At 44.8% G+C, this 26,226-nt stretch overlaps 1 protein-coding gene across 3 annotated transcripts in view; it reads right to left on the bottom strand.

The window, feature by feature from the left end:
* TMUB1 (transmembrane and ubiquitin like domain containing 1) overlaps positions 1-18,534 on the bottom strand; it is a 36,881-nt gene extending 18,347 nt beyond the window's left edge. The window contains exons 1-2 of one of the 3 annotated variants that reach the window (XM_033934615.1): positions 18,486-18,534; positions 16,286-16,738 (exon numbers count right to left, since the gene is read on the bottom strand). In XM_033934615.1, the coding sequence (XP_033790506.1) occupies positions 16,286-16,719 (434 nt within the window). In that variant the 5' untranslated portion in view covers positions 16,720-16,738; positions 18,486-18,534. Of the gene's footprint in view, positions 1-16,285; positions 16,739-16,988; positions 17,171-18,485 lie in introns of those variants that run through there. The other 2 variants (XM_033934617.1, XM_033934616.1) reach the window with 2 other exon arrangements.
* Between the last annotated feature and the right edge of the window lie 7,692 nt (positions 18,535-26,226).

The raw sequence follows: 26,226 nt of genomic DNA, 5'->3' as shown, positions 1-26,226 counted from the left end.
CAAGTGAGTACGGCCGCAATTTTTTTAGTCTTTCTTCACATGTGTCACTGTTTCTGTGGTGTTGCATTGTATGCAGAGTCTGGTTTCTTGGTTCAGTTTAACTTTTGTCTACATAGTTCTATTTTTAGTTTACATAGTAACATAGTAGATGACGGCAGATAAAGACCCGAATGGTCCATCCAGTCTGCCCAACCTGATTCAATTTAAAAATTTTTTTTTTTTTCTTCTTAGCTATTTCTGGGCAAGAATCCAAAGCTTTACCCGGTACTATGCTTGGGTTCCACCTGCCGAAATCTCTGTTAAGACTTACTCCAGCCCATCTACACCCTCCCAGCCATTGAAGCCCTCCCCTGCCCATCCTCCACCAAACAGCCATACACAGACACAGACACAGACCGTGCAAGTCTGCCCAGTAACTGGCCTTAGTTCAATATTTAATATTATTTTCTGATTCTAAATCTTCTGTGTTCATCCCACGCTTCTTTGAACTCAGTCACAGTTTTACTCTCCACCACCTCTCTCGGGAGCGCATTCCAGGCATCCACTACCCTCTCCGTAAAGTAGAATTTCCTAACATTGCCCCTGAATCTACCACCCCTCAACCTCAAATTATGTCCTCTGGTTTTACCATTTTCCTTTCTCTGGAAAAGATTTTGTTCTACGTTAATACCCTTTAAGTATTTGAACGTCTGAATCATATCTCCCCTGTCTCTCCTTTCCTCTAGGGTATACATATTCAGGGCTTCCAGTCTCTCCTCATATGTCTTCTGGCGCAAGCCTCCTATCATTTTCGTTGCCCTCCTCTGGACCGCCTCAAGTCTTCTTACGTCTTTCGCCAGATACGGTCTCCAAAACTCAACACAATACTCCAAGTGGGGCCTCACCAATGACCTGTACAGGGGCATCAACACCTTCTTCCTTCTACTGACTATGCCTCTCTTTATACAGCCCAGAATCCTTCTGGCAGCAGCCACTGCCTTGTCACCCTGTTTTTTCGCCTTTAGATCTTCGGACACTATCACCCCAAGGTCCCTCTCCCCGTCCGTGCATATCAGCTTCTCTCCTCCCAGCATATACGGTTCCTTCCTATTATTAATCCCCAAATGTATTACTCTGCATTTCTTTGCATTGAATTTTAGTTGCCAGGCATTAGACCATTCCTCTAACTTTTGCAGATCCTTTTTCATATTCTCCACTCCCTCTTCGGTGTCTACTCTGTTACAAATCTTGGTATCATCTGCAAAAAGGCATACTTTTCCTTCTAACCCTTCAGCAATGTCACTCACATACATATTGAACAGGATTGGCCCCAGCACCGAACCCTGAGGGACTCCACTAGTCACCTTTCCTTCCTTCGAGCGACTTCCATTAACCACCACCCTCTGGCGTCTGTCCGACAGCCAGTTTCTGACCCAGTTCACCACTTTGGGTCCTAACTTCAGCCCTTCAAGTTTGTTCAACAGCCTCCTATGAGGAACTGTATCAAAGGCTTTGCTGAAATCCAAGTAAATTACATCTAGCATATGTCCGTGATTATTCCATATTGGGCGAGGGTGTATCTGTCTGTGTGTATAAAAGGGACATGGCTTTCTGTTAGCAATGACTGTACAGGATCAATTGACTGTGTAGGATCTGGTTTGTTTAGTTTTACAATGCGTGTGTTGGTGTTCTAGTGCTCACTGCAGTGTTTAAGATGCTGCCTTTTCCTAGATGCACCCTTATTGTGTGACTCATGGATTATTACTAAAAATATCTTTTTTTATATAGAGGGGGTTGTTAAAAAAATGATTAGCACTGGCTGTCATATATACTAGGTACACCACTAGATTTAATGACCCTATTCTAACTTTACTGTTGACGTAGATATTGTCCCCCCCCAACACACAGACACACACATTATAAAGAATTATAGAGTTGTATTATCATCAAGCAGCTTTCAAATGACATTATAAGCAAATAAAAATAAAATATTTTTAATACATTGCTAATTATTACCTACATCTTTACCTATACTGTTTTGCCCTAGTTCTTACTTTGCACTATAGCAAAATAAAAAAGAAGCAGATAAAGATCAATCACACAGATGCCCTTCAAGGCTCAGTAACACCTCTCCATAAATTATGTGGAAGAGGTCTGAAAGTGGGGATAGCATCTATTTCATATCCTCAGTGAGACCTCAGGAAGGAACCTAGTGATCAAAACATTATTAGAGGTGTTGTACAGCCATTTCTTGTATGACTGGATGAGCTATATTTATCTTTTTTTTTTAGTTGTTTAAATTCATGCAGAAATAAATGATTAGATTGAACCTAATGACTTCATTAACGCATTTCCCTTTTTTAAACCTCTATACTATTTGAAAGAGGGTGAATATCTAATTATTCACTTCTAGAATTGGATACTTCTTAAATTTAGTAAAAATATTCTGGCACAAGTGTCAAACCTTAAAAAGGAAGTCATATCGAGCATTGGAAAATAATAATAATTAACTAATAAAAATAGTATACATTTAATTTTCCCCACTACCAAATTGCCCCGCCCCACCCGGCTACTTTTTCATGCCACCTGGCTGGAAAAAATTTTGGGGGAGAACACTGATAGTAAATATTGAACTAAGGCCAGTACTGGGCAGACTTGCACGGTCTGTGTCTGTACATGGTCGTTTGGGGGAGGATGGACTGGAAAGGGCTTCAATGGCTGCAAGGGTGTAGATGGGCTGGGGTAGGTTTTGATGGAGATTTTGTCAGTTAGAACCCAAGCACAGTACCGGGTAGAGCTTTGGATTCTTGCCCAGAAATAGCTAAGAAGAAAAAATTAAAAAAATTTAAATTGAATCAGGTTGGGCAGACTGGATGGACCATTCGGGACTTTATCTGCCGTCATCTACTATGTTACTATGATCAGATTTTTCTGAGAAGACCTACCTATAGTATGTCCATGTTGCCTTCGGTTCTGCTGCACATGGGGGAGAAAGGAGAGAGGAAGAATTGTTGGGGTGGAGGAGAGGAAGTGAGAGATGAAACAAAGGGGTAGAAAGGGGTGAGTGAAAAATCCTGCATATGGTGGAGGGGAGGGAGACATGCATGGAGAAGAGAGAGGGAGAAATGTTGGATAAAGGTGCATGGGGAGAGGGAAATAAATGTTGCACATGATAATGGAGGGGAAGAAAGGAGAGATAATGCATGGAGGGGAATAGAGAGGTTTGACCCAGGGCACAAGGCAGGGATAGAGTTAGATATGGTAGACAAATATAGCAGGCAAATGGAATGACTGCTTGACCACCCTCATCTCTCTTGCCCCAACCTACCTATCCTTCAGGAAATCTGTCAAATCATACCTCTTTGATAAATTCCTCTAACTCCCGCCCTACCAACCAAACTACTAATCTCAACCTCGCCTCCCTCCCTACCCTTCCCCCCCTCTTCCACGGTTATTGTTCGCACCCCCCCCGTGCAACAGTTATCGGATCATTTTGTAATGGCCACTGGTTTATACCATACACTTGATAACTAATTCTCTGTACCTTCATTGCATAATTACAGCTCTTATCTCCTGTAAACTACTCTGAACTACTCTGTAACTTCGCTGTATATGTACAGTCTCTTCTCCTGTAAACCGCTCTGAACTGTTTTGTGGTATAGCGGTATACAAAAATAAAGTTATTATTATTATTATTAGACAGTGGGAAAGAAACAAATGGTGGATATTTCAGTGGAAGGTAGAAAATACAATTTTATTTTCTATTTTGTGATTACAATATGTGAGATTTGAAACGTGTATCCAGCAAGAGCTGGTGTTGGACAGCGAGCGTGAGCTAAGACCCAATAGAGAGGAAAAATATGGGATTGGAGAGAGCAAAGGGGGATGGGATGGGATGGGATGGGTGGAAAGACAACAAAATAGACCTGCCAGGACTTTGAAACCCCCCCCATACAAAAAAAAAACCACCTGATTGGGTGGGAAAAGTTAATCAAATTTTAAAAAAAATTGATTCAATAGGTTCAATCAAATCGGAAATTTTTTCCCTGAATCGGGCAGCATGAATCCAGGGCGCATATCTCCCACCCCCGTCTACTGCCAGGTCCAAAACTTCTCCCTTTCTCATCCCCCAGCCCCTGTGCAGCATCTTTTGCCCCTTCCCATCAGCCTCATGCCCCAAATTTCTCCTTTTATCACCATGCCGCACTTCTCCCTCCATCACCATGTCCAGCATCCTTCCTTACATCCCTTTCCACCTGTCCCACCCTTCCACAACATCCAATATTTTTCCCTTTTTCCTCCCTCCCTCCCTCACTGGCAGTATCTCTCATTCCCTCCTCATCATCCCATGCAGCATCTTTCCTTACAGATGTTTCTCTTCCGGCTGTCAACAGCAGTTCCTTCCTATACACTACTGGCAGCTGACGTGGAAGCCTTCCCTCTGACATGTCTTGCGTTAGAGGAAGGGCTTCCCTCTGATGCAAAGCATTTCATAGGCTTCCACGTTAGCTACTGCCAGCAGCTCAAAGACAGCGATTGCAGCTGAATATGACCCAACGCCGGAAGAAGGTACAATAGTCCCTTAGGAGCCCTAGATGAACCACTCCTATCTCTGTGGAATGCCTGCGACTCCGGGAGAGGGGGGATCTCCACTAGGGTGACCAGATTATCCATTCCAGAAGAGAGACTTTTTGGCCAGTCCTGGTTTTAAAATTACATCCCAATGCAGTGTAGTCCAGTGCTGCAGGTCCCATAATGCACCGGGATGAGGTTGGCAGAAATCCAGGACTGGCCATAAGATCTCCCTTCTGGAATGGATAACTTGGTTACCCCAATCCCTGCAGACCTGGAGGCGATTCCTTAGAGAATGACATGGGATTAATTTTTCCCGTCTCAGAGAGTTCTTTTCCTGTCCCTGCCCCATTCCTGTAAGCTCTGCCCTCATCTGCACAAGCCTCAAACACTTTAAAATCATAAGTGTTTGAGACTTGTGCGGTTATGGCAGAGCTTACAGGATTGGGGCAGGGACAGTGACAAAACTTGCAGGGATGGGGAAAAATTTGACCCCATGTCATTCTCTAGGATTCTTGTTGCCCCGTTTCCATCCAAAACAGTTTACAGAATCCACAAAGTATAGAATATCAAAATTACTAGAACAATGATGATAAAAATCAAGTTAAATATCTCACCACAACGACCATAGTAAAGTCCTCCACCCCTGCCAAGCAGGCTTCCCACAACCATTCACACAGGTCTTGTTGTTCTCGGTCCCCTCGGCCTCTCCTCTGCTTTTCATCTGGTTGATCACTCCCTTCTTCACAGCCCTTTCCTGGTTTTCTTACTACCTTACTAACTGTACTTATTGACTTAACATACGTACAACCACCTTCATCCCATTCTTCTCTCCAGTGTCCACTCGTGAACATCTTTCTCTCTCTGCATTAGCATTTATTGAGGATTGCGGTTATAGACCTTCTGTTATGCGGACAATGTCCCCATTCTTTGTCACACCATAGAGCCCTCCTCTTGTAGCGCTCCTCTAAATCCATTCTCTTCCCCAATACTTACAATGGTTTACCCTAGAAGTCCTTTTTGACTCCAAGCTCTCCTTCATACCACAGATTGCATGTACATCCAAGCTGTTTGCCCGTCTCATTACTTGTTTCTTTTACCACTCATTGTGTCTCGTGTTAATTCCCTCTATGCTCAAATGCCTTAAGTGCAATCACACTCCTGCTTTGATCGTGTCGCACCTCTCCTCGGTTCAGAACACTGAGTCAAATACTAATTTCTTACAATGGTTTTCAAGTGTTTCCACAGCTCCCTCTTACCTCTATAATCTTCTTGTTCCCTATACTCCCCTCTGCTGCCTCCATTCAGCAGACAATTACCTCTTTTCACTTCCAACCCTCTCACGTGAAATGGGCGATTCCTTCTATGGCTCTCTCGCTTTCATTCTGGTTGAATTTTAACCTTGCTATCTTTGTCCCCGTGGCTATGCCTCCCTTTAGCTCAATGAACGTTCACACTCCCTTCTATCATCTCAAGTAAGAGCTTTTCTCTCCAATTCTCCTGCCTTTTCTACTCCACCCATGACAGCCCTCAGCTCCGAGATCGCTTTCTTTTGAACTGCAGGTCACTTAAACATAAACAACTGCTCTTTCTGATATCTGATCTGGTTCTCCTTCAAATTGTCTTACGAAAACCTGGCTCCAGAGTGATGAGGCCCTTCTTGCCCAATGTGTTCCTTCTTCCCTGTGATGTAGATTCTCTCGTAGGGGTGGGGATGGGGCTCTATTTCCTCCAAAAGAGTTGGCTCCCAGCTCTTTCACTTTCCTACCAAGAACTATTACTTCTTAGATTGTCCTTCATGTCTTGTTCATCTGCTACTTCTTTATTCTCCCCCACCCCACCCCCCACTAGTATCCTGTCTTATCTGATGTAACTATTTCCAACTATTCCACAAACAAAAAAGCTTTTTCTCTCTCCAATACAGAAACTTTTGGATTGCTTGACAGACTGGTTTACAGAAATTGAGATTACAGTAGACTCTCAGTTATCCCACACCCTTGGGGATTAGTTAACTGGTATTCAACCAACCAGCGCTCCTCACCTGTCAACCTCCAAAGTCATGCACTTCTGACCCAACAACCCCTCTCTCTCCATCCAGCCTCCGAAACAGCCGGTCCTGACAACCCTCCACCCCCTTCTTCCTTACCCTAAGCAGCAGCGGCAGCCGGTGAACAGAGGCAGTGCCTTAACAGGCTGCTTCTGGCCAGCCTCAGCAGGGCCTTTCCTCTTCCGCATCACTTCCAGCACGGTAGAGGAAAGACCCTGCCGGGGCTGGCCAAAAGCAGCCCATTTATGGAGCTGGCTGCCTCTACTGCTTCGAGTGAGGGATGGTTGGGCGACTGTGGCTGCTTCGGGGGGTTGTTGCATCAGGAGGTTGTCATGGGATTTTATTCCTTCCCTCCTCTCCATCCAACCCATCGCTAGGGCTGTTCTTCTTATTGTATATGGGTAACCCCCTTATGAACTGGATTTTGCTGACTCCTGCCAATCAGGAAACCCGTTAATACTCACATTAACCAATCTTTAATTCTGTGCAATAATTGTGGCACATTTGTCCTAAGGAGAACCATTTGGTCATTTAAGGCTTGCTCCATCTATCTCCAACGCTCTTCTCTAAGGGAGGAGATTAACAGCCTCAGACAGGAATTGGTTGCAATGAAAGCATCTTCCAAAATGGATAACTTACGGCCAGTGACACAGAGGCATCCTCCCTGCAAAATTTTACCCCTGTATTGGAGCATTCTGATGTGCAGGAAAAGGACACCGAGGTGCGTTTACAAAGAAAGAAGATAAATCAGAATCGACAGCCACATAAATCACAAACAAAACAGCAAATTGTTATCAGAGGCAATAATTTAGGGACTCAATCCAAGGGTCCAAACAAAGTTCAATGCCTTTCAGGATCCTCAGCTACTGGAGCTACCAACCACATAATGACTTTGATCAAACATAGGAATTGCCACTGCTGGGTCAGACCAGTGGTCCATCGTGCCCAGCAGGCAACCCACTGGAAGGATTCTAAAACAGACACTGTGATCCGCTTGGGGACAACTGATCTGGCCAAGCTTGAAGCTCAAAGAGGGGGCGGTTGTGGGTTCACTCCTTGTGACCCTGGGCAAGTCACTTAATCCCCCCATTGGCCAGGTACATTAGATAGAGAAGATGCTCAAGTACCAAATATACTCAAATATAAACCAAGGTTAGAAATTTGGGTTATCATGGTCACCCTCCCTCCCCATCAGCTATCTCGTAAGTCACCAAACAATACAAATATCTCACTATTCACAACAAGGCCCCTACGTAGGAAAACGCAACCACAAACATAAATAAATGTAGACAAAAATCAAACTTAAACCTCAAGATACCATATGCGGTTCAACACCAGAGAAAGAGAAACAGAATATCAAAAGAAAGCAGTGCAAATTGACAGGAAAAGTGCTTTTTCTGTTCCTTATTTTCTTCTACCTTTGTTGTCTGGCCAGTTTCTGCCTTTTCTTCATTTTCTTTCCAGGGTCTTCAGTCTATCTCCCTCTTCTCTCATTCCAGTCTTCACTTCCTTTAACCTTTTCCTTTCTGTTTCCTTCCATTTATTTTTCTCCATCTCTGTCTGCTTCTATTTCTCCAGTTGTTTTTGCTAACTCTTCCCTCTCTGCCCCCTTCCAGCATATTCTCTCTCTCTCTCTCTGTCTCTTTTCCCCTTTATTTTCACTCTAACCAGTGTCTCCTCTCTTGCCCCTTCCATCCAGCATATCCTCTCTCCTCTTTCCTCAAACACCTCATCTTTCTTCCTCCCCCTCCACCTCCATCATCTTGTACCCTTTGCTTCTTCCATCAGAGACAGGCAGCTGATTCCTCCCAGCGGTGGCCACAGCAGTCCTCCATGCTGTTTGCTGGTTGCTGGGAGGAGGGGGAGTGAGGAGTCAGCAGTGCATCTGGACTGTGAGCAGCCCTGCCTTGGTCCTGACCCAGTCCCACTAAACCGGCTGACAATAACAGATTTAGACGCCGCAGAGGTCCTTCCCTCTTGCCAAATTGCTATAGGCTCTGCCGGTCTCAATCCTGCCCCTCAAAATCAGAAGTAACTTCAGAGGGGAGCGGGAATGTCAGCTTTGAAATGCCAAAGTCGCAAAAAGGCGGTATACAAGTCCCCTTTCCCTTTCCACTTTTGATCCGTCAAGGTCCTTCCTGCGAGACACTGAAAACAGAAATGCACTTACCTTCAGGGTGCTTAGTGCACTTCTGACTAAACTTTCGCAGTAGCAGAGGCTGAGTCTAGAAGGCGAGTGTTGCAGGGGAGCCGGGCTGGAGAATCAGTCTGTGGTGTTGCCAGTGAGGGAGTTACTCCTGGTTCAGCAGACCCTTTAGTTTTCTTTTTAGAAGCATCTGCTCCAGGAATCAGCCTGATTAACAGTTGCTGCCGAGTCTGTTCCACTCCCTTGGATATCTCAGGTGATCCTTTAGAGGAGTTAAACACACACAAAGCCGAAAGGCTACTGCAAATTTCCTCTATACCGAAAATAAACTGGACGCCCATTAAAAAAACCCCAGACTGAGTACTGAAGAAGAGGTTCATCACCCGTGCGTGCTCAGAAGCCTCTCACTTTACAAATTCCATAAGTTATAGGAGAATCCGTCCACTGTAAGAGGACTTCGTCAACAAGCGTCATTCCTTGTTGATAGAATTAGGGGCTCTCTCAAGCACCTGAATAAAAGGTAAACCTCCAAGGCCCTGGAAAAATTTGCATGCTTCCCTATTCCCAGTTTGCTGCCAGTTACAAGGTGGCAGGCAAGCCTCTGGGATTCTTCCTCGCAGGGTTTACTTTGGCGAGTACCAGTGGTCAGATCTCAGTCTGAAACAGATCTGGTTGGCTAATGGTTGCGTCGCAGTGAAATTCAGCCCTAGGCACTTCATTCACTTTCCCAAACTGATCCCCAATGGTGTGAATTTCATAACTCAAAACCTCTGATGAGTGACCCTCAGACTCACATTGTCAGAAAAACCTGCATTGTGTATTTATTACATTTTTCTTCAGCAGCTGCAACTATGACTGCAAGTCCACTTGGGCAGAAAAGTTATTCGCCACTGACTGCAACTCTCTGTGATCTCAAATTTGGAAAGGTGAATAATTAAATATAATTTATACAGTTAGCTCAACAAAACTCATCATTTGTTCTGGGAACAAAAGTCATTGGAATGAAAAAGCGGAAGGAAGTGGGGGAGAGCGTGGCAAGGAAGAATGCCAGGTCCGGGACAGTAGAAGGAGGAACGCTAAACCAGCTACAGCACCTTCCCTCAAGTGTCTAGTTTAGACATATCAAAACAAAGTGCAAAAAGAAAATAAGGCGCGAGACAATTCTGCACAACTTCAACTGCCTTCTAAGCAGCAGGTCAACGTGAATTACATTCAAGGAGAAAGAGAGAAAAATAAAGGCAGAAAGACCATCGGCCTATCTAGTCTGCCCAACCTCGCCTCTCCCTTAGAAATATTTCATTTATGAAGGAGTGACAAGTAGCCAGAAAATCATAGGTCTAGAAAATGACACAGGGACAAATTTGTCCCCATCCTCATGGGATCTATCTCCATCTCGACCCTGCAAGCTCTGTCCTCATCTGCACAAGCCTCGAGCGCTTATGATTTTAAAGTATTCAAGGCTTGTGCAGATGAGGGATGGAGATAGATCCTGCGGAGATGGGGACAAATTTGTCCCTGCGTCATTCTCTAGTCAGGACCCTGTAAAAAAGGAAATGGGAAAAACCCCAAACGTGGTCAGGCATGGAGATGTTCCTGCTTTTGAAGTATGTGGTGGGTGAAAGGCACTAAGGAACTCCGGACAGCAATTTCTCCAATTCCTTTCTAAATAACCAGCGACCCCAAAAGGTAGCCATACCAAATGCAGTTTCAAAGCAGCATCTTCCGCCCAAAGGCGAAGCCTCCATGATCTCTGAGAGACCACCGGGAGAAGCAAGTGATTAGCCAAGGCACAAATGAGAACATACAAGGTATCTGCCAGATATTCCAGCCCCATCTGAAATCCGCTGAATCCACTGAAGAAAAGTACGTGCCAAATAAGAACTACACATACCAGCCTGTAACGTCAAAGTTGCAACAATTTCAAGGAAGACTTCAGCTACCCAACCAGGGTGCCCTTCAGCGCCACCCCTCCCTCTATAGGCAAAGTGGTGGATAACCACAGCCACCTGAGCATACACCTTAGGAAGCTGAAAGTTAACCAGCTCGTCCTGAGCTACTGGGTACAACTGGTTCATTTCGTCCACCACCCGGAGACCCGCCTAGCCTTGAAAACCAGAGCTATCTCAGGAGGCTTTGAAGTACCAGCCATGAGGGGGTTAGTGACCGCAACTCCTCTCTATAGAAAAGCCTAAGCGCTATGCACCAGGACCTCCTTTAAAGTCCACTCCTGTAAATGCCCCATGGCCAAGGCCCCTGGAAAGAAAGAGGGAGAGAGAAAGATCTGCTTCTTCGAGGGATATGCCCTCAGCTGAGGACACTACCCTGCACCACTTAGCCTCCAGCCGAAACCGTTGAGACACAGAGCCGTTAGGGTAGCAGAGGCCTGAGTACGAGTATCACCGAAACTGCAGACAGGCTGAGAAGGCTGATAATCCCAGAGCACAAACTCTACGTGTAACCATGGCATGAAATCCAGGGAAAAAGGCAAAGACAACGGTTAGACTAGAGGTATTCGATGCCCCCTGCACCTCCGCTGACCTGGGACATGCCAAAACTCCAATCCCTGCGTTAGCAAGCCCCACACATACAGCGAAAAGAAAAAAAAAGTCACCATGAGGGAAGGACAACATGAATGTGCTGCAACCATGCAGGAAAACAACACACTCTCCAGTGCCATAACAGAAACTGAAACAGGCAGAGGCCTGCGAAAGCGAAAGGAGCCGCCGTGAGAATGATAACATGCAAGTGCTTCATCTGTGCAGGAAAATGGTGCATACTCTGGCGTCTAGCTGAAATCCCCAACGGTCCCGATAGCACAGCCAGTCGAACAATTCCCCAACGGAGTTCGCTGCACTCCACCTTGCGAACATCTAGCAATCGACTCTGCCACCAAGAAAAAAATGCCACGAAGCACAAAAGCGCAGCTAAAAATAAACTTCCAAAGGAAACATACACTCGCCCGTCCAACGCAGGCAGAATTGGGAACACTGGTAGTTGCAGCTGTTCAGAGAATGACAGTACTGAACTTCCTCACCCAAGATCGGTCTCCTTTTTTTCACAAGGGAAAGAAGAAAATTATGCAGAGACTCAGTAATCCCCTGGACCACAGGGGGAGGGTGGGGAAGGGACCTGGGGGGGTCCAGGTGTAGCCCCTAAAGCTGGCACCGCTCAGACACCCCAAACTCAACTGAAGTAAGAAACAACAGGAGTTTATAGCATTTTCCCATCGATGAAGCCAGGAGCTTCATCCGCCTGCTGGAGATAGAGCATACTAATTGGCCAGGAGTTCCATCCAAAAGGAGCACCTACAAATCAGTTCTCTATCTCCACCTGCTGGTAGATGTGCGCTATCCCACTAGTCGCTGGATTCATCTGCTGCTTTTGCTAAGCAATGGACATTAATGAGGCCAGTAATGTTTCTTTGCGAAGCACAAGAAACCCTGCCCTCCAAAGGGGAAAATTTAATGAGACGCGATCTGGGGCTATGTGGAACTGCAAATCTTCCACCTTAGAAATCTCCTTATTAATGTGGTGCTTGTATTGGGCTAAGAATCTCCTGGAACTAGTAAGATCACTATGCACGCCCCCTTAGCTCAATGTGCATTACCTCACTGCAACTCACTCCTATCTTGGGTAGTGACCAGCTGAATAAATACTAGGCTTCCAGACGAGGAGCATCTTGGAAGGGTAAACTAACCTATGTACCTGTAAGAATTAATCTATTTTTATGTATTCATGTGATCCCTATATTAAGGGTTGGCTTCTGACCAGAATTTACAACATACCTCGTCTGCCTGTAAGAGTTATGTGAATTTGAAAAGCAGATTTGTCTGTCTCTTTTGCTAATCTTACTACATTTTATATAGCAGTATAGTAAAACCTGTATCTAGTTCAATCAATCTTTTGTTCACAGCCTTCCTCACAGAGGGGGAAAAGAGGATAAAGCCACCCATTAACTCCTTCCTTCTCTGGGTGGAGCCACCAGGCTCCAGAAGCTTAAGGGATCGACTGAGCATACTTACATGTGGCCCGCCAGGTACTATTTTGAGGCCCTCGGTATGTTTATCATAATCACAAAAGTAAATAAAACGGTTTCTTTAGCTATAAATTACAATATTATTTTTAACACTGTCATTTCTTTAATAAGAAATTAACTCTTTTTTCTGAGGCCCTCCAAGTACCTACAAATCCAAAATGTGGCCCTATATAGGGTCTGAGTTGGAGACCACTGCTCTAGAGGGACTCCAGCCAGGTCAGTCCCCGTCCCCAGGGGGCGCAATGTATAGAAGGAAATAGCCTATAATGCCAAGGAGTTTTCACTAGGTCAGGGACAGCATAGAAAATTTTGACACTGACCCGAAACATAGAAGGTCTTGTCTTTTAAGGACAGACGGACACAACCTAAAGTAAAAGCACCTAAATATGAAGCTTGCAAAGTCTGCATGCTGATTTCTGCTTTTGTCTGGGCATACGGACAAGAGCCGTGCTTGCTGCAAGACCTGTCAGGCAACTTCCTCCTCCACCTTTCCCCGTTAGCTGCAAGTTTTCCATTTAATAACACAATTTAACCATGCATAAAATTTCAATGACTTGCTTCAAGCCTCAAAATGCTATTTCTTGCAGCATTTCTGTTGCACTGTGAGCCCATCTGCACGCAGATTTGAGCATCAGCACCTTAGTGGGTAAATCCCAGTAGACACAGGGTTCTGGCAGGTGGATGCCTGGAACCCCACCTCGCAGGGGAGATGGTTGAAACGAAGACAGTGACGGAATTTAAAATTGTGTGCGATATACGCAAAAAATGGAATCAAATCTTGTTGGTGCTTCTATGGCAATTCCAGCAGTGAGGAAACAAGGCCGGGAGTAGGTAAAACTGGGCAGAAACTGTCAAAAACTACCCTATTATGGAAAGATGGATTTGGACGGGCTGGAGTGGGCTTTGACAGCGCCAACTCCAAGAGACTTCTGCAAGAAGAACTGCGCATCTCCGAGGTGCAGCTCTGGCTGCTTTCTTTGGCAGACCAGATGGACGCAAGGTACCTTCACGGCTAGAGTAAATACATGGTGCTCTTCATTCCCTCCCGTTACAGTGAGATACGGGGAGGGTCAGTATTCAAAGAAATTTAAACAGTCAGGGGAGGCTCCTGGCTACTAAAATTGCCTGTGTAGGTATCTACTGATAATGGGTTTGTGCCTTGGGCTATTTTGTGGGTGACACAGAAGCAGAATCGGCACTTAACCGTCTAAGTTAAACAACCAGACCGCACCAAAAAAGTCCTATCTTTATCTGGTATCTCGTAGGCAGTTTAAGTGCTGAATAAAACAGCCAGTTACATAAACCTAGGCAGATGCCCTGGAAAACCCGGACCCTGGTTGGGGGGATTTCTAAAACCTGGTAGGTTTGTCTGGGTTTAGAAGGCCCCAAGCACAGGGCTGCATCTGGAGGGACTCCAAGCATGTACAGATGTGATGTGACATCATTACGCCCTGAGCTTGAGGAAGAAGAGATGAAGTAGGTGTGGAGGTGGGGGTCACATGTCCTTTTTACTGACCTCTGATTACAGACTTATCACGAGAACTCCCTTGTTCGTTAAACTGATGGAAGGCTTGGTCAACCAGGAACTAGTAATGTATTTGGACAAATTTAGCGTACTGCAAGACAATCAGTCGGGTTTTCTTTCTGGGTTCAGCACTGAAACTGTCATTGCATCACTGCTGGATTTCCTTCATACCTTATTCAGTCAGGGTACCAGTGCCCTAATTCTGCAACTAAACTTAAAAAGTGCCTTCGATCTGGTTGACCATGCCATTCTGATTGACTGTCTGGAATCAATCGGTCTTTCAGGTAACGTGTTAAAATAGTTTCAGGGTTTTTTGAGCAAACGGTCATAACAAGTCTATAGTGACAATAAAAAATCCTGCAGTTGGGTAAATTCTTGCGGAGTCCCACAGGGCTCTCCTCTATCCCCTACATTGTTCAACATATACCTTGCCTCACTGGGGAACTTACTACAAAGCTTAAAAATTACATTTTATATCTATGCTGATGATATCACCATAGTTATTCCACTTACTATTCTGACCTCCGAGACAAAGATTCATATATCATTCATTCTAGAACAAATTGAACTATGGATGACTGACTTCAAATTGAAGGTCAACACAGACAAAACTACATTTTTCCTGGCAAGCCCTAACGACAAAATCAAAGACTCATCGATCTCCTTGAACGGTCAGGTCTTCCCTATTGACCATTCCATTAAAATTCTGGGAGTGACTCTGGACCGCCACCTTACTCTAAATGCTCACACAGATTTACTGGTTAAAAAATGCTTCTCGTTACTTTGGAAACTCAGAGCCATCAGAAAACACTTTGATGCAGCATCTTTCCGCTTACTGGTTCAATATTCCATCTTAAGCATGCTCGATTATTGCAACATCATTTACTTGGGATCCTTCAAAAAAACCATTCTAAGACTCAGAGTCATTCAAAATTCAGCAGTTCGACTGATTTTGGGGCTGAAGAAATGGGAACACATAAGCCCCTATTATCAAAAACTCTATTGATTGCCCATGGAGGCGCAAATTCTGTTTAAGTTCTCTTGTCTGTGTTATAAATCAATATTTGGTCTGGCCTCCACTTACCTAGTTTCCCAATTTAACCTGGCAAGTTCAAGAACCCTTAAACCCTCTATTGCACTCCTTTTCACAACTTCTTGTTTCCCTACATTGTGACTTTATGTAACCAAAATCCTCACTGTTATTTTTTTTCTTCTTCACTGTATCCAAAATCTCCATTGTTATTTTCCTTCGTTGACTGTCCAGCTCTTCTTGTTGTAAACCGCCTCGAACTACTATGGCTTTGGCGGTATATAAAAAGAAAATTATTATTATTATATTAGGCCCACATGAAGAATACATCTGTTCACCTATCCAACAATAAAGGCCTGCCACTACAAAAGATTCCTGGCCAGAACCCTCGCCTTCCAGGCAGGCAAGTGGAACGATTGGCTGAGTAACGTTATCATGTACTCCTCAACCAACCTCAATTTTAGAAAATTGGTAAAAATGAGTTTGTTCTATCGATTTGTAAACTAATAATTTTATAGCACTGCAAATTCAACCATTAACCTTAAGAACTATATAGCTTTCTACTTCTTCCATTATATAAGATTGTATAGATGTCTTTGAATTGTTGACCTCTTTGCTGATTGTCCAGCGCTTCTTGTTGTAAACCGCCTCGAATTTTTCATGGCTTTGGCGGTATATAAAAATAAAATTACTATTATTATTATTTTTTGTCAAGCCTATATAAACCTGAATACTCAATACCAGGGGTCAAACATGGCTCTATTGAATTTCTGGGGAGAACACTGGTGCCAACTAAAAACAACTTGCCACTTCTGGTTGAATTTCTGCCCCATGGATTTAACATTTACCTTGCTGACTCTGAACCTATGCATGAAAGCTTGAAAAAAGGCTAAAATAAAGGACAGGCGTATCCAAAGACGCAGTACCAGCAGCCTGTCTGAGACTCTCACCTTTTTAAGGCATTGATGGTGTCCTCCAGCCTGACTCGGATTAATCTCTCAGTGTCATTTAGGAATTTCAAACGCAGGACTATTGTTTCTGCTGAACCGGGAGCAGTGGAGTCCGGGGTGGCGGGAAGGATCTCAGAAGGATGATTTCCTGACGAACTGTCCTCGTTTTCTGGGCTTGCTGGAGCTCCTCTGTGCCTGAGGCCTGCAGAAAAAGTGTCCACGTCGGACCCTGTTGTGTCCTCCTGCAGCACTAACTCTGCAGCAGGCTGGGGGCTATTTTGCACGGGTCCATCGCTCGTCAGGCTGGCAGGAGAGGGTGCAGTCCCCCACTCTGAGCTATGCGTGGAGAACCAAGCAAGAGTCAACAGCAGCACACAGAATATCAAAGCAAAGAGAACAGTCACTTCATCTCCAACCCCTTCGATGACAGCCATGGTAGAAGGTGTTCAAGACCTAAAGAAGAGGAGGAGTACCAGAGAGATTATTTCTGGAGAAGGCAAAGTGGTTGCAAGTAAAAGCACAAGTAGAGAGAAAAAAAAAGAACCCCACACTCCCTTTACAAGCCTTTTCCACAGTGCAAATAGGTAAAGAAGAGTTGCAAGTGGTTGCAGTTCGAAAGCGCCTTTCATAGAGAGAAAAAGCTTTAATCTCCACAGAGAGAGAGAGAGAGAGAAAATTTAGCAGGGTCTGAGCAGATGTTTACTGAGGCCTGCATGCGCTATGTAAGAGTGTTAAATGCAGATGCCAAGTGTCAAAGAACAAAGCAGCACACTCTTTTTACAAGCCTTTCTCCCAGTTCCACTGGTGGCTCTATTACTCTAAGACACCATTGAGCAGAGTAAGGGAAGGACTGAGTATGTGAGGGAGAGTGCAGAGGGAGAAGGGGATGGGGAGTGCAGAGGGAAGCTGCAAAGAGGAAGCGCTGCTGGGAGTGTGAGAGCAAAGGGGAAATGAGGAGGAGGAGGAGAAAGGAGCGAGGGGCTGCTGGGGAGGAGGGGAATGGGGGGAGAAGAAGATGGGGAGTGCAGAGGGAAGATGCAAAGAGGAAGCCCTGCTGGGAGTGTGAGTGCACAGGGGAGAAGAAGAGGACGGGGAGGGAGTTTGGGGCTGCTGGGGAGGAGGTGAATGGGTGAAGAAGGAGCTAGGGAGTGCAGAGGGAAGGTGCAAAGAGGAAGCGCTGCTGGGAGTGTGAGAGCAAAAGGGAGAAGAGGAGTAGGGGGAGGGAGTGAGGGGCTGCTGGGGAGGAGGGGAAAAGGGGGAAAGGAGCTAGAGAGAGCAGAGGGAAAGTACAAAGAAGAAATACTTCTGGGGGGTGAGTGCAAAGAGGAGGGAGGGGAAAGGGGGTAGTGAGGGAAAAGGGTGGAGGAGCTGGAGAGTGTAAATAGTAGTACAGGAAAGGTGCAAGGAAGAAGCACTTCTGGGGGTGAGTGGAAAGGGGAGAAAAAGGGGAGGGAGGGGCTGCTGGGGGGGCTGAGTGCAAAGGGGAGTGAGGGGAAAGGGGGAGTGAGTGTAAATAGTAGTACAGGAAAGGTGCAAGGAAGCACTTCTGAGGGTGAGTGGAAAGGGAACTGAGGGGAAAGAGGGGAGTGAGTGTAAATAGTAGTACAGGAAAGGTGCAAGGAGGAAGCGCTTCTGGGGGTGAGTGGAAAGGGGAGAAAAGGGGGAGGGAGTGAGGGGCTGCTGGGGGGGGTGACTGCAAAGGGGAGTGAGGGGAAAGGGGGAAGTGAGAGTAAATAGTAGTACAGGAAAGGTGCAAGGAGGAAGCACTTCTGGGGGTGAGTGGAAAGGGGAGAAAAGGGGAAGGGAGTGAGGGCTGCTGGGGGGATGAGTGCACATGGGAGTGAGGGGAAAGGGGGAGTGAGTGTAAATAGTACAGGAAAGGTGCAAGGAGGAAGCGCTTCTGGGGGGGAGTGGAAAGGGGAGTGAGGGGAAAGGGGGAGTGAGTGTAAATAGTACAGGAAAGGTGCAAGGAGGAAGCACTTCTGGGGGTGAGTGGAAAGGGGAGAAAGGGGGGAGGGAGTGAGGGGCTGCTGGGGGAGGGGGGAGTGCTTAGGGGAGGGGAATAGGGAGGGCAAAGGTGAAGAGCGCTACTGCGTGGGGGAGGGGTGAAGCTGTGGAGCTGAGAAAGGGTGAAATGGTCTCGGGAGCTCGAAGGGGGGGGGAGGGGAGGCAGGTTGGTTACTATGGTTCCCGAACTCACGTCGCCCCTTCTTGCCGTCTCGCTCGGCTGCACCTGCCACGGCCGGCCGTGCGCTGTGTGAACGTCACATCCGCTCGCGCGGCCTTTCGGGAAACGTAGTGCCCGGAGAGAAGGGAGCGTCTGGCGTGAACAGAAGCGCATGCGCACAGCAACGGTTGCGTTCCTGTGCGCCCCTCCCCTCCTGTGGCCGGTGCAGTATGGGAGCTCCCATCAAGCACTCCCTATTGGCTGGCGAAGGAGGCGGCGCTAGAGAGGCACTTGACCACGCCCTCCCCCAGAGCGTGATGGGACCGAGGCGGACTGGGCAGCTTATTTCAGCCTGGGTGTCAGCCCAGCATGTTGGTCTCTTCCTGGGCCAACGCAGCCACGCTCTCTCTCTCTCCTACAGTGTATTCAGTAGCTTAGTAAGGGAGGAGGGGGGAGTGGTCTGCTCCGGGCGCCATGATGGTGGGAGCGCCAGGCTCCGCCTCTGACCACTCATCCCTTCGCCACGTGCGTTTCCCTCTAGTTGTTCATCGACGCCAACATGCTCCTTGCGACCGCATAGGTCACTTCCAGGTGCCACGCATTGGAAGTGACGTCAAGGTCGCCAAGACCTGGAAGTTCGTGGCGGGAAGGAACATAAGAACATAAGCAAGGCCTCTGCTGGGTCAGACCTGAGTCCGCTCACTCGGCGGCCCAACAGGTCCAGGACCTGTGCAGTAATCCTCTATCTATAACCCTCTATCCCCTTTTCCTTCAGGAAATCATCTAATCCCTTCTTGAACCGCAATACCATACTCTGACCTATCACACCCTCTAAAAGCGCGTTCAAGGTGTCCACCACCCTTTGAGTGAAGTAGAACTTCCTAGCATTGGTTCTGAATCTATCCCCTCTTAACTTTTCTGAATGCACTCTTGTTTTTGTAGTTTTTGAAAATTTGAAGAATCTGTTCCTCTCCACTTTCTCTATGCCCTTCATGATCTTGTAAGTCTCTAGATAGATATCATGTCCCCTCTAAGCCTCCACTTCTCTAGAGAAAAGAGCCACAGTTTCTCTAGTCTTTCAGCATAAGAAAGGTTTTACATATTTTTTATCAATCTCGTCGCTCTTTTTTGTATCCTCTCGAGTATTGCCATATCTTTCTTAAGGTACGGCGACCAATATTGGACACAGTACTCCAGATGCGGGCGCACCATCGCCCGATACAACGGCAGGATAACTTATTTCGTTCTAGTTGTAATACCTCTCTTGATTATACCTAGCATTGTATTCGCCTTCTTAGAGGCTGCTGCGCACTGTGCCGATGGCTTCATTGTTTTGTCCACCAGTACCCCTAAGTCCCTCTCTAGGCTACTTTCACCCATTACCAGCCCTCCCATCATATAGCTGTACATCGAGTTTCTGTTTCCTACATGCAAGACTTTACATTTCTCCACGTTAAAGTCCATCTGCCCTTTATTCGCCCACTCTCCCAGTTTGTTCAGGTCCCTTTGTAGTCCTCTTTAGTCCTAACTCCACTAAATAGTTTGGTGTCATCTGCAAATTTTACAACTTTGCACTTCGTCCCTGTTTCTAGATCATTTATAAATACATTGAACAGCAGCGGTCCGAGCACTGACCCCTGTGGAACTCCACTCGTGACCCTTCTCCAGTCTGAGTAGTGGCCCTTCACTCCTACCCTCTGCTTTCTTCCCACCAACCAATTTTTGATCCATCTATGTATGTCTCCTTCCACCCCATGGCTCTTCAGTTTCCGTAGTAGGCGTCCATGGGGTACCTTGTCAAAGGCTTTTTGGAAATCCAAGTATATGATGTCAATGGGGTCTCCTTTGTCCATTTGTTTGTTAATTCCTTCGAAGAAGTGCAATACGTTCGTTAGGCACGATCTTCTCTTGCAGAAGCCATGTTATAGAAGAGATTAGAACAGAAACTATGGGCTAGATTCACAAAGGGCACGGATCGATCGGATCCGATCCGTGTCCGGGAGTCTGATTCTAGCCCTATATCTTTTAGACCAGAATTTTATCTGCCCTCTTTCCTTTCGCTATTGCTTAATCCTAGAATCCACACCTCTCTTCTTACAGATTTTAGTGTACTACTAGTACTATGAAATATTTCTATAGCACTACCAGACATACGCAGCACTGTACAGAGCCACAAAGAACATAGTCCCTGCTCGAAAGAACTTACAATCTAAACAGACAAGACAGACAAACAGGATGTCATGGATACAGTTAAGGGGAACGGTTAATCTGCTGGTTATGGACTGAAGGCTATGTCAAAAAGGTGGATTTTCAGTCTGATTTTAAACAAGGGAAGGGGCTAGGCAGACAAACTTGAGTAATTTATTCCAGGCATAGGGTGCAGCTAGATGAAAGGAACAAATTCTGGAATTGGCAATGGAGGAGAAGGGTACAGCTAAGAGCAGCTTATCTGAGGAATGGAGTTCTCCGGGAGGTGTATAAGGAGAGTTCTCCGGGAGATATATAAGGAGAGATAAGAGAGGAGAGATATTGAGGGGCTGTAGAATTAACACACTTGTAGGTCAACAATAGGATCTTGAACTGTATGCAAAGGCAAATAGGGAGCCAGTGAAGTGATTTAAGGAGAGGGGTGACATGAGTAGTGAGGTTGGTAGAAGATGTGTTGTGCAGCAGAGTTTTGCACAGATTGCAGGGGGGAGAGGCGGCACTGCAAGAGACCAGTTAGAAATAGATTGCAGTAATCTAAGCGTGAAGTTACACTCCCCAACAGAAGGCAGCAACAAGCATCGCTCTTCAATCGGGCAAGACCCTCCCTGTAGAAGAATCATCCAAAATCCTGGGTTGCATACTTGACTCCACACTTACCATGGAACCAAAAGTCTCCAGTCTCCGAAAGAAATCCCTCTACACCTTGAGACAACTAAGATTAATCAGACCATACTTTCACCAGCACCACTTCGCCCTAATTGTACAACTGATGATACTATCACAACTAAACTACTGCAACTCCATCTACATAGGACTCAACACCGCTTTAATCCACAAAATGCAACTCATCCAAAACACAGCTGTCAGATTAATCTTCAACCTGAGAAAATACGACTCGATTACAGCCTTCACCAGGCAACTGCACCGGCTACCCAACCCATCACGAAAAACCTTCAAAACTTCATGCATCATTCACCGTATACTTTATGGAAACTCTGCAGCTCCTCTCGTCTAACTCTTCTCCAAAGTATGATCTACCTCCCGCAGAACCTTCAGCAGAATACTTCTAAATCTCCCCTCCACAAAAAAATCTTCAATACAAACGTGTTTTCCACTCCTTGCTCACCTTTCTTGGTGTAAAAACTTGGAATGACCGTACTGAAGCGATCAGAACGAAACTTAACCACACCATATTCCGGAAGAAATTGAAAACTCAGCTATTTGACACTTAATCACCTGTATCCTTCCCTTCCCTTCCCCCCTCCTACCCTCCTCTTCTCTTCTCCCTCTCCCTCCTCCATCCTCGTCCCTCTCTATAAGTCGCCTTGAGCCTACCTAGGTATGAGCGATGCAGAAATAGAAGATTAGATTAGTGTGCTCAGAGAGGAAGGGGCAAATTTTAGCAACATTACTGAAGGAGATATGGCAACACCTGGCTGGGCTACTAAATCAGGACTCTCTGAGGATCGTATATCCACCATGCTAGCAGGAAAAAGATTCAGTCACAGAGATAATCAGTCACAGAGTATCAGTAGCTGGGACGAAGTTCACATCTGCCATAAAGCTCTTATCAGGGCTCAGTTATATTCAGCTACATTAATTGAATACTGCCATGCTCAAAGAGTACCGAGAGGCATACGTATTCATAAAGAACCTCATTTCATGGGCAATTTAAATTATGTGAAGAGTTGGAATGAAACTATTACACACTGTTCTTTAGATCTTATTGTTCCTTACAATGGATACCCTCGCCCCCAAAATCGAGGATAATCTAATCTAATCTAATCCTTAGGTTTGTATACCGCATCATCTAATCAGAAATAATTACTGGACAAACATAAGAATTGCCGCTACTAGGTCAGACCAGTGGTCCATCATGCCTGGCAGTCCGCTCACGCAGCGGCCCTCTGGTCAAAGACCAGTGCCCTAACTGAGACTAGCCCTACCAGCATACGTCATTGTTCAGCAGGAACTTGTCTAACCTTGTCTTGAATCCCTGGAGGGTGTTTTCCCCTATGACAGACTCTGGAAGAGCGTTCATGTTTTCACCACTCTGGGTGAAGAAGAACTTCCATACTTACGTACTAGCTGTATTGAAACAGAGTGAAGAGGAGCAGATCCATCTAGTGGAACATGATGATTTGATGGATAAATACAAGCAGGAACAACGATTACTCAAGGTTAAAAAATATCAACAAGATGAATACAATTATACGAAGGGATATGTGTACCCTTGGATGAACAAAGAGGTAAGAGTAAAGAAGAGTCGACAAACTGGTAAAAAAGTATTGTTTAACATTTCATCTAATGAATCTTCCACTGAAGATGGAGTTGGAAAAATCATCTGACAAGAAGGGACAAATACATTGGTTGCTCAGTTATCGGGAAGTCAACAGTTTTGAAATCAGGCGAAATCAGCAAATCCATCAAAATCAAGAAAAGCAATCGGAAATGAAAAGTGGAGTGTTTAATTTGTAATCTCGCTCGCTATCAAAAGCGGAAGAAGACATCCTCATTAAAGGATTGTCTTTTGTCTCTGCAATGGCGTATGATGGTTTTGAGATGTGGACTCAGCTGTTTTAGTTTTTCAGGATCTTAAGGTTGAAATCTTTTTTTGGAGAACACTGGAGAAGAAATTTTAAAAGGTATGACGTATAGATCTAAGAAGTGAATACCTCCTATCTGAATATGTTCTATGGAGTTCCTTTCTGTATTTAATTGTTACATTGTAAACCGCTTAGGTCAGTAAAATGCGTGCGCGGTATATCAAATTCTTAATAAACATAAACATACCTCAGGGTCCCCTTGATCCGTCTGGCAGCGTTTTAATTAATTGTCTTGTTTGAATTAGAATAAGTGGAACAGCAGAAGACAAAAATTTATTTAAATTTAACAAGACAACAACAATTGATTCAACAGTTACAATTAGATACTACAATTATTATTCACAAAGGGGGTGGGATTGTTATTCAAGATTACCAGGATTATCACCAGGAAATGTTGCTTCAATTAAATACTCAATATTATATGAGTTTGTCAGCTGACACCAATATAAATTTACAACGTAAGGTAGAAAATGTGTTAGCGGTTGCCAAATATGAGGGAACGATTATACACAAAGGATATACGTGCTTGATACAGTCCCATCTGAGGACCCCATATATGTACTTCATAGCTAAGATTCATAAGTTTGTTAATCATCCCCCAGGTCGTCCCATAGTAACTGGGATTGGTTCACTTCTGAAACCTTTATCACAATATGTTGACAATCACATTAGAGGATTATCCAGCAGGCTAAATCTTATGTAAAGGACTCTTTCCATTTTTTGAATATGTTACATGAAACTCAAACTGAAGCTGAAGGCCATTTTGGTAACAGTGGATGTTTCTTCGTTATATACGAACCTCAATAGTCAGCAGATTTAATACAGCAGTATGTGCAGTACATAGATTGGGTTTAATGTATTTTTGATAATACTACTGGAGTTTGTCATATTTCATAATTACTTTATGTTTGAAGATAAATATTACTTACAAATAAAAGGGGTGGCAATGGGGGCAACAGTAGCCCCATCTATTGCCTGCCTCTAAATGAGGAGAAATGGGTTTTCACATCTTGACACTTTTCTCATGTCATGGTGTAGAAACGTTTTATAGATGATGTGTTCTTTATTTGGAAAGGTACATATGATCAATTACAGTTATTTATGCAAGAGTTAAACATCAGCGATCCTAATATCAGATTTGTTTTCCACACTGATAATGCAAACATACCTTTTTTAAGCATAAGTGTACATCAAAATGGAGGAAACATTCATAAACCCTCAGATAGGAACACGTTATTTCATTACCAGAGTTCTCTTCTGAAGTTACTGCGAGATAGAATTCCAATTAGTCAATTTATGAAAATAAGAAGGTTACGTTCGGACGATTATGAGTTCCAACAACAAGCAGGGATCATGTATAATAAGTTTCTATAAGGGGGGTACCCCAAGGGGGTTATCAGAAAAGCGTGGAAGCAAGCTAAATATTACATAGAAACATGATGGCAGATAGTCTGCCCATCCACAGTAACATAAGAACATAAGAAGTTGCCTCCGCTGAGGCAGACCATAGGTCCATCCTGCTCAGCGGTCCGCTCCCGCGGCGGCCCATCAGGCCCATTGCCTGAACAATGGTCTATACCTATCTATACCCCCAATCCCTTTTTCTTCTAGGAATCTATCCAAACCTTCTTTGAAACCATTTAATGTTTTCTTGTCTACAACAGCCTCTGGAAGCGCGTTCCATGTGTCCACTACCCTCTGAGTGAAGAAGAACTTCCTAGCGTTTGTTCTAAACCTGTCCCCTTTCAATTTCTCCAAGTGCCCCCTTGTACTTGTGGTGCCCCTTAATTTAAAAAATCTGTCCCTGTCTACTTTTTCTATGCCCTTCAGGATCTTGAAGGTTTCTATCATGTCTCCTCTAAGTCTTCGCTTTTCCAGGGAGAAAAGTCCCAACTGCTTCAATCTGTCAGAATATGGGAGATTTTCCATTCCCTTTATCAGTTTGGTTGCTCTTCTTTGTACTCCCTCAAGTACCGCCATGTCTTTCTTGAGGTACGGCGACCAGTACTGGACACAGTACTCCAGATGCGGCCGTACCATTGCACGATACAGCGGCATGATGACTTCCTTCGTCCTGGTCGTAATACCCTTCTTAATGATACCCAGCATTCTGTTTGCTTTCCTAGAGGCTGTGGCGCATTTATCTCTTTCTCTTTCTCTTTCTCTCTCCGAGAGATCCCATGTGCCTATCCCAGGCCCTTTTGAATTCAGACACAGTCTCTGTCTCCACCACCTATTCCGGGAGACTGTTCTACGTATCTACCACCATTTCTTTAAAAAAGTATTTCCTCAGATTACGCTGGAGCCTATCACCTCTTAACTTCATCCTATGATCCAAGTGTAGGCAATTTCAACCTACACTGGCAAAAAAAGAGCTCTCAACCGAAATACAAAAGTAAAAACACAAAAACAATAACCAGTCGTGGTATCATAAACCCAACAGAATTCTGGGCTCACTATGAGCTACGTCCCACAATCAACGAAATACAGGAATTCCCAAAAAAATGGGAAAAGTTCAGTAAAGACCTCTTAGACCAAATAGCTCCATACCAAACATACAAAAAGAAAGATAGACCACCAAACGAATGGTTCGACTCAGAGCTACTAACCAACAAACAGGAACTAAGAAAATTGGAAAGAATCTGTCAAAAAACAAACAAAAAAATAGATAAGACAAACTGGAAACAAAAAATGAAAATATACAAAAATTTGATCAAAGAAAAACGCACAAAGCACTACGCACAAAAAATTGGTTCAACAAAAATAAACAGTAAAGAATTATTCAAACTAGTAAAAACGTTAACAGACATAACACAAACCCTGAAAAAGGACAATGAGAGCATTCCATCCGCTCAAACTCTAGCTAACTTTTTTAAAAATAAAATCACTGACCTAAGAACTACTCTACCCACACCCACAACCAATACTCTTCAATACCTTGAACCCCATGATCAGGTTCC

The sequence above is a fragment of the Geotrypetes seraphini genome, chromosome 2 (assembly GCF_902459505.1).
Source record: "Geotrypetes seraphini chromosome 2, aGeoSer1.1, whole genome shotgun sequence".
Classification (NCBI taxonomy): domain Eukaryota; kingdom Metazoa; phylum Chordata; class Amphibia; order Gymnophiona; family Dermophiidae; genus Geotrypetes; species Geotrypetes seraphini.
The sequence above is the reverse complement of the archived record's forward strand: the minus strand, read 5'-3'. Positions and strand labels throughout refer to the sequence as shown.